This window comes from Artemia franciscana, chromosome 4 (genome assembly GCF_032884065.1).
Source record: "Artemia franciscana chromosome 4, ASM3288406v1, whole genome shotgun sequence".
Taxonomy (NCBI): domain Eukaryota; kingdom Metazoa; phylum Arthropoda; class Branchiopoda; order Anostraca; family Artemiidae; genus Artemia; species Artemia franciscana.
Genome location: NC_088866.1, coordinates 48063885 through 48079903, shown reverse-complemented (window position 1 = coordinate 48079903; position 16019 = coordinate 48063885). Strand labels below are relative to the sequence as shown.

The window sequence follows — 16019 nt, the reverse complement described above, 5'->3', positions numbered from 1 at the left end:
GTTGAAAAAAATGTTTTTATTTTCTCATTTTTTTTTAAATAATGCTGGAAAAGCCTGCACCCCCTTCATGGAAGTTCTCATGATAAACTCCTCCATGGAAATATCCTCCCAAGTAACCCCCCCCCCCCCCAGCACAAAAATGTCCCCCTGAAAACGTCGGTGCCTTTCATAATAACCATTACGATATGGAAACAGTGGTCAAAGTTTGTAAATTGCAGCTCCTCCCCTGGGGACTGTGGGGGATTAAGTCTTCCCCACAGACATAGTTATTAGGTTTACGACTAGGTTGAACAGAATGACTATCTCAAAATTTTGATCCGGTAGCTTCGGGGAAAAATATGCGTGGTAGGGGGTCTAGTTGCACTCCAATTTTTTGGTCACTTAAAATTGACTCTAGAACTTTTAACTTCCGTTAGAATGAGCCATCTTGCGCTATTCTAGGACCACTGGGTCGATACGATCACCCTGTGAAAAAAACAAACAAAAGGGCAAACAAATAAATACGCATCCGTGATTTGTCTTCTGGTAAAAAATACAAAATTCCACATTTTTGTAGATAGGTGTCTGATATGCTGGATCTGAGGGTGTTATTTTCATTAGGATTCTGTGACTTTTAGGGGGTGTTTCCCTCTATTTTCTAAAATAAGACAAATTTTGTCAGGCACGTAACTTTTGATGGATAATACTAAACTTGATGAAACTTTGAAGCATTAAAATCTGATTTTTTTTATGTAATTTTTGGTATCGAAATTCTGTCTTTTAGAGTTTTGGTTACTATTGAGCCGGGTCACTCCTTACTACAGTTCGTTACCATGAGCTGTTTGACCACTCATGTCGACACAAATTTCTTACATTAGGAATTCGTCAGAACTTGTAAAAAAAACCAAAAGAAGTAAAAATTTCTTCAAATTCCATAATCTCAAGTTTCGACATAGCATCAATATATACGAGTATTGATGTAAAAGCCACAAAAATTTTTTTTGTAAGAAAGATATTAAGAAATTTGGACTTAATTAGTGGTGAAACAGTTTTGGAAGTCGGTGTAACTATGAATTTAGTTAGTTTGTACAATATGTTCTCTTATTTTTTTCAATTCAGAGGGTTTTTTTCGAACAAGCAAATGGTTTACCCATGGGGGCCCCTTTAAGTCCTTTATTAGTAAATTGTTTCGTAGGAAATAATGAAACAATAGCGTTAGATTCGTATTTTTTAAAACACAAATTTCGGGGAAAATATATGGATGACATAATTTCAATATGGAATTATGGGAAGGATGAATTAAATGGTTTTTTAGAACATCTTGATTTCTGGGGAGGTGATTTAAAATTTACAATAGAATTGAAAGAGGATAAGAAACTTCCATTTCTGGATGTTCTCCTTTTAAAAAATGAAAACAGTCTGGATTTTAAAATTTATAGAAAACCTACTAACAATAATAGATTTTTGTCGTTCTTCTCCGGCCATGCTCGCCAAGTAAAAATTGGTTTAATCATATCCTTAACTGACCGCATTTTTAGAATTTGTTCTCCAAAATTCATTGAGGAGGAATTATTGTTGCTAAAAGAAATTTAATAAGTAACCATTACCCAGGCTGGTTAATTGACCAGACTTTTTCGAAAAGAAGGAGCAAATTTTTAAAATTTTCTAACGATATTCTGGAAACAACAGAAAAGAAAGATGTTTTTTGTTTTTTACCATATGTTCCAGGGCTAAGTGAAAAACTTAAAAAGAATTTTACAAAATAATGGTTTAAAGGTAACTTTAAGAGGTAGTAACACTTTGGCTAGTTTTTAAATTTTGAAAAGGATCGAACTTCCACAGAGCAACAAAGTGGGATTTATAAAATCCCATGTACTTGTGGAAGCTTTTATGTGGGACGTACTAACCAGAAATTAAAAATGAGATTACTGCAACACCATAATTATATTTCATCGTCCTTAAAGAAAATTTCAAACCAGAAGACTTCAAGTCGGTTCTATCGGGACTCATTTATAATTATCCAAATAATTTTATTTTGTTTGAAAATGTTTCTTTGATTTCTAGGGACCAAGGTTTAAAGCAAATTTTCAGGGAAACAATCGAAATTAAAAAACAATATTCAAGAATAATTCCATAAACAAAGATACAAGTGAATTTGGATTGAATTCAATTTATGATAATTTATTGAGGTCAAATAAAGTAGATCTCATCTCACCTAAGAGCTATGACCTCTGTCCACCTGATATGTCAGGTAAATCTAATGAACCGGAACCGAAAAGGTTAAGGAGATTTGCTTCCGCTGTTGCATTGAAAAAATTAAATAAGAGCGATAAACTATATGTAATTAGTTTATTGGGTATAAATTTTGTTTGTTTTTATTTGTGTCTTTTAGTTTTACTGCTGATGATGAACACTGTATATGTGTTCGAACTATCCACTTAAAAATTGTACAGTCGATTAAAAGGTTTCATCCCTATTTTGAACTGTTATACTTTCGTCATGGAAAGGCAGTGTAATCTTCGAAGTTATCTAGAACTAATATATTGAATTATATATGCATTTTAACCTTTCGGTGTGGTTTACTGCTGTTGACTTGTCGTAAAATGTCATTTTCATGGGAAGCATAAATTTGGTTGTCCTAGCCAAGACAAGAGTTCCATTCCTTGTGTTGCTGGCTATTTGGTTTGGAACGGGGGTCAGGGGGTTAATTCTGTAAGCTCAGCCAGAGTTAACTCAACTCTAAATGAGTTACTAACTACTACTAACAACTCATCACATCACCAAGCCACCCGAGGCCAACACAGATACACACGCTCCTCTCTCATCCCAATCTATTCCATAACCTCCCTCTTTATACCCTCACAGGAAGCTCCCATTTCCCTTAAACCCGTCTTTATGACATTTTCCCACCCCAAACACCAATGACCTGCAGAGAAATCTTGAGAAGGTAAAACAGAAAACTGTGTGAAACAACAGGATGGCTGGCCCTCAGCCCCCCCTCGCAGTTCCTTAATGAAGGGCGATGAAATGGAAATCGGCACTGCTGACTGGTCCTTTAATGTAAACTGCCATATTCTTTACTGTAAATCTTAAAAACTTATAAGCATGTAAATGTACGATACACCGTTTAGTTTTCAGCAAACAAATTGCTCTAAATTACCAATTCTAATCAAAAAAAGATTATAGGCGTAAGACTTCTATATGTCAAAGAGTGCTCTTATAAAAAGGAAAAGTTTTGAAAAAACGTGCTTTCCTTTAAATAGCAAAATCAAATTAAAAGATACAAGTGTAGTTATTCTAAGAGGCATCTTTTCCCTCCTATAATCTTGATTGTCTTTCTATTATTGTTGATGTGTCAAAAAATAGAAGCCAGACTATTTGAACTACATATATTTTTCAGTAAAGCCCAATGGCCATTTAGAGCTCTTCAGCTCTCCCTGGCGCTATGATTTTTAAGATGGTTGTGTGCCAAACCACTCGATCGATTGTGAAGGCAGTTTAAATCAGGGTAGCCCCATTCTTATTTGTTAAAGCTCTTATTTGTAAAGTTTGATTATTATTGTGATTTTACTTTATTTATATGTTGCTGTTGATATGATAAATAAAATAAGCTAAATCTTAGAAGCTCTTATTTGTAAAGTTTAATTAGCATTGCGATTTTATTTTGTTGGTGTGTTGTTGTTGATGTTATGAAAATTATACTGTCATTTATTATATTTACATAATAGTAATTCATATTTTATTTAATTATAATATATACTAGCCTAGTCATTTGATAGCAAAAATACAAATTTACTCGTTCTTTCAGCAATTGAGATTGATTCAGGCCAAAGGTAATTTATACTAATGGTTCTTATATTCTGTTGAGACAGTCATGAATAATTATAAATATAGTCTTGAGAATTATAACACGGTTTATCAGATGGTGGTTTATTTATTTTACTTTTTTATAAACCTTTTATTTAATTATACATAATACATACAGAAGTTTTTTTTTTTTTTTCAAATTGAGGCAACCCTTGAATCTTTTTTCAAACTATTGCAAATTGTCTAGTTTTCCTCAAAGGATATCATCATACTTTTAGTAATAAAAAACATTGCATATCATAATATAAGCATTAAGAAGTATATAATTAAAGCTTGATTTTTCGTTTTTTCTTCTTCATTTTTTCCTCTTCTTCTTCCTTCTTCAGCTGCTCTTCTATTTTTCTTCGTCTATCTTCATCACTTTCCATCTATCAATAAACAAGACAATTTTAAGTAGATTACCAAAAGGAATTCAGCACTGAAAATTTTCACCATTTGCAACGGTAACTGATGGTAACCATTTTACTAACCAATGACAATCAAGACAAAGAGAAATGAAGAAACAGAGATAATGATTTAAAAGGGTTTTCTTTTTTTAAAGTTGAAGTGGTGTTTATAAAAGCAAAACCCAAAATACCTACACATAGGTAATTCTAAAACCTAAAATTACCTACGTGTTAAATTCAAGATATTAGGTTAAATAAATGCTTCTCTGACACTACTTTTGCTTAATGTGCTAAGTGAAACTCATATAGTAGGCCAAAGAAAAGGTATGGATAGAGGATTTTGATGTGCCTCAGTAGGCTGTTGTAGCCTCTAATATCGACATTAACGGCACAATTTACAGCTCCCATATTTTTAGACAGTTTAACAACTTTTTAATTTTTAAACGGTAAGAACAGTCAAAATGACATGATTAAATTGGTTAAAACTATATATCTTTAAGAACTAAGACAAACCAGAAAATGCACTTTTAATGAAAAAGACCTTCACGTGGAGGTACGGAGTTACTGAATTTTTTTTAATCGCATGCTGACCAATGGTCTGTGTAGTGCAGGTACTGATCTCCTGATTCTCTGTCTTCGGCCAGGAATGGTTGGAGGCAAATCCTTCATCGCTTCCCGTGTTTTTTCCCATATATAATATTTATAGAATTAAATTATGGAATTAAAATTTTTATATAATTCTGAAAAAGGCTTATGCCAACTTTGCCTCTCACTCAGACTATCAGTCTTGGTTTTTTCTCCAATTAGCAATGGCTTGATGGCAACTTGATTTTAATCCAAAAATCAGTGGACTCTCTGGATTTCTCCAGGTACCCATTTGGAGCTGGGTTGACTCTTGGCTGACTTAGAGTCACACCGTTAACCCCCGTTCCAAACCAAATAACACCAGCGCCATTGGTGGGTGCCAAAAAAAAGAGAAATGTGGGTGAAAAATCAGCCAAAAGTAAGCTTAAAACATATTGCATAGAACACCTGTAGAGCATGTCACCTTACTTTTAGGGCGTGGTTGCCTCTGTGACGTAATAGATTGAGAGGTTTTAAATTTTAGGGACAAAAGCGATGTCAGATTGAACTAAGTAGCTTCAATCACGGTTCATAGTGGCAACTCTGGCGAAAATGTAATACTGGCTTAAAATATTGTCCATGGTACTTTGAAATTTATTGAATTATAATTTGGCAAATATTCTGGACTGAGGAGCAAAATCGAAGAAGGAGAAAATTCTGTTGACACTTTTCACAAAAATGGACTTTGGAGTATGCATTTTCCTGGCTGTCGAAATCTCCGAAGATAATTTTTTCGTTCTTTAACAAGCATTGAAATGCTGCAATTTTCTATTTTCAAAATTTACAGTGCAAAATATTCTTAGGAACAATATTGCAGCGACAATCTTGAAACTGACTTTTATGTTTTAACCGTTTTACACTCGGTAGGTATCTTATCTAAATTTAAATTAAATTTCTAAATTTCTGCATTACCTAAATAGCTAATTTAATTACCTTTAAATTACCTAAATTTCTGCATGCTTTATCAGATTCGTTTTTATTTTTGTGATTCCAAGTTTTATTTAATAATATTGTTGTCTAACAATATTACTGTTGTTGTAATTATCGTTTTTAAGCCGTTCTAGCCGTTTAAAAATCATTGAAATAATTCTAAAATATAATATAAAAATTTCTGTATCATAAATTTTGAAACCTAATTTTTTTTTAACAAAACGAAAGTGATGAGAATGTAACTAGTTTGATTTTTTCCATTCCTTCTAAAATAGCTTCCAGCTCATCAGGGATATTTTAGAACTAACCTAATGTCTTTGGTAAAACCAAAGACTATCCAGAAAGCACAGATATTCAAAAAAGCAAACCCTTCAGTCCAGCCCCCTTACCCTTTTCTCGCAATAAACTGAATAAGGGGTAATGAAAGAAACAGAAGAACAAAAACCAAAGCATGACTGCCATAGAATGCAAGCGGAGGAAGGACTTTGAGGTAAAAAAAAAAACATCTTGATGTGTTCCATGTGGCTTAGATGGCTCACACTGAAAATGACTGGTTTAGATGTGGCACATGTGGCTTAGATGGCACACACTGAGAATGACTGGTTTAGAGAGCAAATTGTAGGTGATTTACATCAGTTTTTTTATGAATGTTATAAGAATTTTCTGGATATCATAAGAAAAGGAAAAGCGTTACGATTTTAGACGGTAGCTTAAAACCCCAAACTTAGAGAATAAGGCTACTCACAGGTTCACATTGCTGACTAGCTCCACCGAAAGTGCAGGGGTTAGATTTTAACCTTCTTATACCCTGCGTCTAGAGCCCAATGTTTCCACTTTGTTCCTACCAGATTCCCCATGGATTAGTTTGCAAAGTCTGAAAGCTCCAACATCCGACCATAGAAAATCCGACACTTTTCCCGACACCACACTGGTCTAAAATCCAACAAATTTCCGACTCCAACCGAAAAATCTGACAATATTCTGTCGCATTCTTTTTATAAGACAAGCTTTTACACTGTCTGTCCTACAGCTCCTCCTCCCGCAATAGCAACATCTTAACTATTCAAAAAAAAAATCCACACCTTATTCACCCTCACTTTTATTTTTTTACCTTATATACTTAAAAAAAAATTCATATAATTCCTTTTTTCCTCAATTTTTTTTTCTTTTTTTAGCTGCACATTTTTAACTACACTGAACGCACTCCTCAGCCATCGCGTTGGCTTTTACAGTTTTAAATAAAACTATTAAGCACCCCTCTTAATCATGGGACAAATGTCTTTTTCTTTTCATGCCTAACTTAGCCTCCATAAGTGAGGTAAGGGTCACTCTTACCTCATAAGTGAGGTAATTACCTCCATAGTAATTACCTCTCATTACCTCCATAAGTGAGGTAAGGGTCACTCTTTTGAGCGAGTTTCTACAATCTGTTTTAACATCTTTTAAGGTTGAAAAGAACCGCTTTGCAATAACGCTTGGAAATGGCAAGGTCAGGAGGTATTGGCGAATGCTGATTATGTTAGAGAACCTCTGAGAACCATTTGGTGTTTTTATGGAAGCTACTTGGCGCCAAAACTCACAGACAGCTGTCAAATTTTAAAGATCGAAAAAAAGTAAACTCCGCTATTCCTCTACAATCTTTCTTCCGTTTTACGACGTTGTGCTATATCTCTGTAGAATCTTTTGCAGAGGACCAATTGCACCTATTTCCAAAGCTTTCGTAGGATCAAGGATCTCACACAGTGTAAACAGTTCGTCATCAAACGAGAATCGCTGTTTGAATTGCTTCACCGTCTCCACGTATAACCTACGAGCACATTCATAGATGACTCCCACTTCACGTTCATATGCTTTTGCCCTCTGATTTGACTTCAAGGTTTGAAGAGACCTGTGAGCTGCCATCCCCATGCACACACCTTCAGCTGGAAGGTATTCACTTGTTTTGTCAGGTTTGAAATTCAATGGCGAGGTTGATCTAATGTAGCTAGTCTTCATGAAATTCATGGTCAGATTTATAAGAAGTATCTCAACCTCTGATTTTATTTTGCGAAAGAAAGGTTTTTCACATTGGAAAAGAAGATTAAAATCTGTAAACAGCTCCAGCACATAGAGCTGGAACTAAAATTAAATCCGAAGCAGTGGATTTTTTAGGGCTTGCGGTACCCTGTCATTTGCGTGAGATGGATCCTCAGCTGCGACTCCCTGAAAGTTGCTACTAAGTACATTTCAATTATGTAATAGTCGGTCAACGGACATCCGAAGAGATGGTATGTATATGTCTGACATGGGACAAGCACATTCAGGACTAGGGTGTCTGTAAACTTCTGGTGCAATTTGAACTCAGAGCGTCATTTGGCACTCATGCTGCAGTGACTATATACTGTGCGAAACTGATCTTCCAATTTGTTAGGCACTTGTTTGCAAGCATAACAAGCGACTAATTGAATTGAATTTCTGCTGCACTTGACACATATCACAGATGGAAGTCTGTCTTTGATTCTGCCCTCAACAACGTTATCACACCCAAAGATAGTATTACACATGGTCGCACAGAATCCAACTCCAGTTCTCTGTAGGTATGTTTATATCTTAAAGAACATCGCAAGTAAGGTTGAAAAGGGTTTCCATTTTACCATCACAACGCTCAACTACATCAAGGAGGTCTAATTGTATTTTAAACTCCTTATTATAGAACAAAAATGCAACAAATTTTCAAAATTTTTGCCTTTCTTAAAATAGCGATAGGGTCTTTTTAATCACTGAGAGAACAACCCACCCATTTCGGTAGTTTGAAAATCGTTCTCAAGTAAATCCGACAATTATCCGTATTTTACTAGGAATCCAACAAAATTCCGAGGCCTGACACAATTTTTTTTTCTGACAAGAGGGCGAAAAATCCAAAAAAGTCACAAAAATCTGACATAGTGGTAACACTGCTAGAGCCAGAAATTTAAGATTAGTGAGGACAAGTTTAATGCAAGCCAATTTTTCTTATCCTAGAAGTCATAATATAGCTTTATTAGTTAAGAAGCAATGTAGTATCTGGAAAGGTTTTCTTCGTTGGATGGTCTGACTAATCATAAGGTTGGCGGTTTTTTGATCAATGTAATTAAAGACAAAGATCACTCTGATTTCCATTATACACAAGCCCTTTGGTGATTGCCAGCTGTACATCACTAGTGGACTATCAGCGGGTTTACAGACACTAAAAACCTGGTTATATGTAAAAGAAATAAAAACAAGTTTCCTACTTCCTCATTTAGACCCAAGTAAAAGGTTTAATCAATGAGTAAAGGAGCCAGGTAATTACAAGTAAGTGAAATGTAAGCGGGCGGGGAATTCCATTCAAAATCTCAATTTTGTTTTTTATTGCCAATTATGGATTGAGCCCCCTCCCCCCCAATACAGATTACTGTTTATAATCTAGCACTGAACAAAATGATAATTAATTAATAAGGGATAATAATTAACTAATAATCAGTTGAGGTATATCTTATAATGCCTCATAATATTAATTAATTAAAATTGGGGTATAATCCATTGAACAATAAAACGTAAAATAAGTTAAATAATTTAATTAACTTGTTTATTTAATGAAGATTTTGTATAAACAGGTTCAAAGATTGTTAATATAAACTTATACAAGTTTTAAGCATATTTTCTTCTTTATTTCGCATTGTATGTTCCAAATATCCAAATTAGATATGATAATAAGACAATCAACACAAACTATTTTCTCAGAATTAAAATCACCAATATTTCTATTTGCAACTCTCTTGGCATATATCAATGGAGAACAAGTTCCTCCCAAATTTTTAAAGAGTTGCTCAGTATGACTAAGCTACTCAGTTGAGCACTTACTATTAGAAGTAATTTGTCTATAATACAAATTGAGCTGATACCTATGTAGTTACGACACGTTCTTATCACCTTTCTCATAAAGGAATTTAATTAGTTTCCCTAATTCACTAATTAGTAATAACGGAATTAGTTTCCCTAAGGCCCAGTCAAGGGTTAATTTTATCCGTTTGATTGCCGTTGTTACTGTCTGCCATTTATGCTACACCTTTCCGTGCATGTGTGTCCCTTCACAAATGCCAAACTAGAGTCGTACCTGTTGGAGGTTCTCGCTGGGGAACACACGCAGGTTGACTACTTTAACAAAAGAGGGAATAGTTGTGGGAAAAGTGGAGGTGATGGCCAATTGTAGAAAAAAGCCAAGACAGATTGTTGAATTAAGTGGGCAGCCCAGTCAATACTAAATATTTCTCGTTTCCCAAAAATCCTATTCATAATCTTTAGCATTTTAACTTTAATTTTACATTACATTAATTTAATAATAATTTAATAATAATATTTTATAATAATATTATTTTAATAATATTTAAATAATTTTTTTATAATATTAATTATAATAATATTATTTTAATAAATATTATTTTAATAATAAATTATTTTTTAATAATATTATATTTTAATTATTTTAATAATATTTTAATAATAATATATAATTTATTTAATAATAATTTAATAATAATAATTTAATAATGTAATTAAATAAATTACATTAATTTAACTTTAATTTTAATTATCCTACTTCAGAAGCACATTTACCCCAATATCAGCATATGAAGCCTTGTTGGTTTTTACTCCTTTTATTATTGGCTCGAACTCCTCCTTACAAATTGAAACTATCCCATCCCTCATAAATTATCGGAATTTCTTCATACTCGTTTCTATATCATTCCCTGCCATTTTATCCCAGTCTGATACATTCCAAAAATAAAAATAACACCAAATTTTTAGCCGTAGGAAAATCAAGACTTACTATAGTTGCTTCTTTTCGCTTCTTTTGTACCGCCAAAGTCTTTTTTTCTCCAGCAACAGGTTTAATCTCAATTAAATTTGGCTTTAGTTCTCCACTGAAAAAAAGAAATGAGTAAATCCCAATGCATAACACTTTTAGAAGAAACCGTTCTATATAGAAAAAAGCTTCCTTTTTCTATAGCGGTTGGGTAGACCTTATATAGAAAAAAGCTTCCCTTTTCTATAGCGGTTGGGTAGACCTTATATAGAAAAAAGCTTCCTTTTTCTATAGCGGTTGGGTGGACGTTATATAGAAAAAAGCTTCCTTTTCTATAACGGTTTGGTGGACGTTATAGAATGCACACTAAAAAAAAAAGAATTGTTGTAACATTAAAAACCCGACATTCAGTAATACTAAATCCAATTTCTACCTTACAAGTCACCACCTTTTCAGACAGAATAAGAAGATTCTTCACATAGTACTCAAGTAAATACTGCACAATGCCTGGTGATATAAATTCGATACAATTAAAACTAGAACCTGGTAATGGAATATCACATGTATTATCTTTGTATGTGATAAGGCCAGAACAAGGCCATTTTAAATCTCAGCCTTTTCAGTGGAATCAGAAAGCACTTGGATAAATTTTCTACAATGTCCAGTAAGAACTATTTGGTATTATTCAACCCCGGATGCATTAAGTTTGATGTTTGTCTTTTAATATATTTAAACCCGGAGCAAACTAATGCTACTACTACTAACAACTCACTGTAGGACAGAGCGGCCTGATTCCAACAAAGCTGCGCACGCCCCCCCTCCTTCCCAATCTGTTCAAAGATTCATCCAGGAAATTCTGTTTCCTTTGAATCCTTTCTTACGACCTCTTCCCACTGCGTTCGGAGGTAAGTTGCTTTTCTTTTAGCCCTAGATAGATGGTCAAAAAGGCTCAACTTTGGCAGTATGTCCTCTGGCAGCCTGGAACGAAAATTTTTAAAATTAAACCATTTAATTGAAATCAGAGTTTCTATTGCGTTAGGGCAATGCACAATGCCAAGTTAGAAAAATTGGCAATATTAAGATTTACACCCCGGTAATATTTCATTTATTTTTTGTATTTGCATTTAAGTCTGGAAATTTTATCATGTACAGGGAAAATTCACCTTCGATTCCATATAACATATATTTAAAAGTCCCAAACATCCTACTGTTTCTTAAAGCAAAAAGGACAGTCAATTGTTGACTGTCATTCATTCGACTGTAATTTATGTTGACTCGATCATATATATCTTCAACAATATGGAAAAAATGGGAACTCAATTTTTAATGAAAAAATAAACTCTTCAAGCAGTTAAGCAGTTCTTGGTAGTAGCGGGCGCGCGGCAAATCTAAAAATTAGAAACGTGGGTGGAAAGTCAGGGAAAAAAAGATAAAAAATATTGCCCCAATCAGCGTAAAAAGATGTATTTTTCCTTTAAAAATGCGGTTGTTTTTTAGTTTTAAGAGATTGTTTGCATTTGAATTTTTATGGATGACAGGCGTTGTCAAAAATTAAAATAATTAGTTATGCTTGTGTATTTTTACAGTTTAACATGAATGGAAATACTGATGTAAGCATAGTGAACTTCATAGTTTTGAAACAACCAAAAAGAACGAACTTTAGAGGTTTTTCGAGTTCAGGGTACAAGAATAGGTTTGAAAATTATTGTTCACAAGACCAGATAGCTATTACTAGTAATTGACGAAGGTGAAAAAGTGATGTTGCGTAACAAGAATCGATGTAACAAGAATCGGGTAACCTCTCCTAACTAGGTAGTATCATTAGCAAAGAAGGTGGGTGCAGTGAAGATGTTAAAAGTAGAATAGCCAAGGCCAGGCCAGGATTTAGCGATAGGCACACTAGGTATGGGCATAGGGGCGCAATATTATAGGGGGGCAATAAATTATCACTGAGCTATTTTTTTCTTTCTGAAGAAGGACTTCTTCAGAAAAGATGTGATTCATTGTCAAAGCATAAGGTGCACTCTATCATCACGCAAATCACGGCTGAGAAATCACGAAGCATACAAGTGATCTATTGAGTTTTTATCCCGATGATCTTGAGCCTATGATCGTAGATTAAATAAAAAAAAAAAGAAGTTTGTTTTAACTGAAAGTAAGGAGCGACATTAAAACCTAAAACGAACAGAAAATACTCCGTATATGAAAGAGGCTGTCCCCTCCTCAATTTCTCGCTCTTTACGCTAAAGTTTTACTCTTTCTCTCAACTCTACTTTTTAAAACAGTAAAAAACTTTAGCTTAAAGAGCGGGCTGTTGAGGAGGGAATAGCCCCTTTCATATACGGAGTAAATTTCTGTTCGTTTTAAGTTTTAACGTCGCTCCTTACTTTCAGTTAAAAAAACATGTTTTTTTTATTTAATTTCTGGACGTTTTTGAATTAATGCGTGTTTTGATTTTGGCTCTTCGCACATAAATAATTAAAACGAAATTTGCATATTAATTTGTTTTGTTTTTTTGGCTAAATGGCTTTCTCGTAGTTTTGATCGGACAATTTTGAGAAAAAAAGGAGCAGGAGAGGAGGCCTAATTACCCTACAATTTTTTGGTTACTTAAAGAGGCAACCAAAACTTTTAATTTTTTATGAACGTTTTTATTAGTAAAAATATACGTAACTTAAAAATTAGCTTACGTAACGAACTTCTATATTCGTATGTTTTTACTGTGTATATGAGGGGGTTCACCCCCTCGTCAATACCTTGCTTTTTACACTAAAGTTTGAATTTTGTCCCACTTCCTTAAGAATGACCCCTGAATCACAAAGGGTCGTAGAATAAATAGTTGAAATGACTGAAATACTTTAGCGTAAAGAGCGATGTATTAGGAGGAGGTGAACCCCTCACACTCGTAATAATTTTTGTTCGTTTTAAGTTTTAATGCTGCTCCTTACTTTCAGTTGAAAAAACTTTTTCCTATTTATTTTTGCTTTTTTTTTAATGCAGGAAAGTCCTGCACCCCCTTCATGGGAATTCTCTTCCCCCATAACGAATCCCTATGGAAAGTTCCCCCACATAATCCCCTCTGAAATCCCCCTGAAAACGTCTATACACTTCCCAATAACCATTACTACATGTAAACACTGGTCAAAGTTTTTTAACTTGCAGTCCCTCCCATGGGGACTGTGGGGGAGCAAGTCGTCCCCATAGACATAGTTATTAGGTTTTTTGACTATGCTGAATAAAATGGTTATCTCAGAATTTTGATCCGGTGACTTTGAGAAAAAATGAGCTTGGGAGGGGGCCTAGGTGCCCTTCAATTTCTTTGGTCACTTAAAGATTACCCCTGGAGAAAAAACAACAAAAATCAAATAAATACGCATCCGTCATCTATCTTTTGGCAAAATTCCACTTTTTTACAGATAGAAGCTTGAAACTTCTTCTGTATGATTCTCTGATACACTGAATCTGATGATGTGATTTTCTTTAAGATTCTATCACTTTTAAGGGGTGTTGCCCCCTATTTTCTAAAATAAGGCAAATTTTCTCAAGCTCGTAAATTTTTACGGGTAAGACTAAACTTGAAGAAAGTTATATATTTAAAATCAGCATTAAAATGCAAAATTAAAAAAAAAAAAAAAAAAAAAATAAAAATAAAAAATAAAAATAAAAATAAAAAAAAAAAATAAAAAAAATTAAAAATGCAATTCTTTCGATGTAACTATTTTGGTGTCAAAATTCCGTTTTTAGAGTTTTGTTTGATATTGAGCCGGGTAGCTCCTTACTACAGTTCGTTACCACGAACTGGTTGATGAATGCTTACATTTGAAACCCTTTTCAGTAGAAAATACTAATGAAGAAAAAAAGCATGATTCTAACTGACGTTCGAAAAGTTTTTCCGTCATTCTGACGCAGTTGATATCTAAATATCAACATATTATCAATATTATCTAAATATTGAAATTGCCTGAAGAGAGTGCAAGACTCAAGATGAAAAAGAATCAAAGCGAAAACAAAATTATTACATATACGAAAGAGGTTGCCCCCTCCTCAACACCTCTCTCTTTACGATGTACTTTGAATTTTGACCCAATCCTTTAAAAATAACTCCTGAAACACAAGGGTCGTTCAATTAGAACAATAAGAAGGTTTTTTAAAGGTACTAAAACAATTTAATGTAAAGAGCAAAGTATTGAGGAGGGGCCAACCCCCTTCATATGCGTAATAAACCCTTTTCTTTTGGATATTATTTAGTGTTCCACTGGGTTTGCATATAGCAGTGAATGTGCTGCTACTTTGTCGTTTATGCTATCGCAGTACATAAGAGTGGAACTTATAAGTTGTTGGAATCTTACTGGATAGTAACTGTCTTTGGGTCTTTTTGTGCATTTTGCCATGCTTCCCTGTACAAATCCAAGCCCAGGATTGTATTTAGTAACGTTTATGATGTCTTTTGATGTGATGTTAAAAATTTGTTATGTGAAGTTCAGAATGTTAGAAAAAAGAGGAAGCAAATTGGGTAATCAGTGTCTTCACGACCCTTGGAATATTCTTTTCTTTAATCTATAAATTCGAGGATAGTCAACGTATAGCTTTACCTTTGTATATTTTTTCTTCTTTTCCTGCACAAACTCAAAAGCTAGCAATCAAACGTTAGTTTAGTAATCAAATGTGAGATTTTTGTTCCAGAAAGAAAAAAAGAAAGAAAAAAGAAGATATGTTGCGATCCAATGACTGTTTTTAAAACTTGTTTCTAATGTTCTTGCCAAATAACTATAAAGACGTTGCTATGAGAAATGCATATATATAAAGTTTCTGAATTGGTGGTAATAAGTTTTGTTACGGAATTTGGAGCTGGAAACTGAATTTAATTACCAGATGGTTCTGTTTCTTGATGAATATTGTCGGGCCCAGATTTGAAGTACAATTTTCTACAACTGGTAGCTGACAACTGTAATATCCTAGATGTAATGTGTTTCCAAATTTTCTGCTGATATCTTTTTTTTGCTGTTGGAATACCATTATTTATAAGCATATTTATATATATACCTGTGTACCTGATCCTTTCGCTTCGCAAAATAAACATTTCTGCAAAACAAAAATAAGGATCTTTACCAAAAGATGACAAAAGCTATTTTTGATGACGAACAATCGAATAGACCTTTCTCCATTCTCGTGGAAACATGAAAGCCCTCAAAAAGTTCGTGACACTTTTTCGGCCAAAAGATAAGTGATCTAAAGTTAACGCCAGCAATAAATTTTTTTGAACTTTTACTACTGCTCAAGGGTTTCGCCGATGTGAGAAGGGGCGGTGCAAACGCTGCCATAAATTTTTCTTTCATCAGTACTTAAGTGAGAGCATTTTTCTTTTTCCTATTTTCACACATCTTTTAAATGTCTCCCTTTTTACTAAAGAACAGTGGGGCATCAACCCT

At 33.9% G+C, this 16019-nt stretch overlaps 1 protein-coding gene across 2 annotated transcripts in view; it reads right to left on the bottom strand.

The window, feature by feature from the left end:
* Positions 1 to 4045: 4045 nt before the first annotated feature.
* The window catches only part of LOC136026524 (putative methyltransferase C9orf114 homolog), a 71338-nt gene continuing 59364 nt past the window's right edge, over positions 4046 to 16019 (bottom strand). For both annotated transcript variants that reach the window (XM_065703186.1, XM_065703187.1), the window contains exons 6-7: positions 10615 to 10708; positions 4046 to 4214 (exon numbers count right to left, since the gene is read on the bottom strand). In XM_065703186.1, the coding sequence (XP_065559258.1) occupies positions 4113 to 4214; positions 10615 to 10708 (196 nt within the window). In that variant the 3' untranslated portion in view covers positions 4046 to 4112. The remainder of the gene's footprint in view (positions 4215 to 10614; positions 10709 to 16019) is intronic.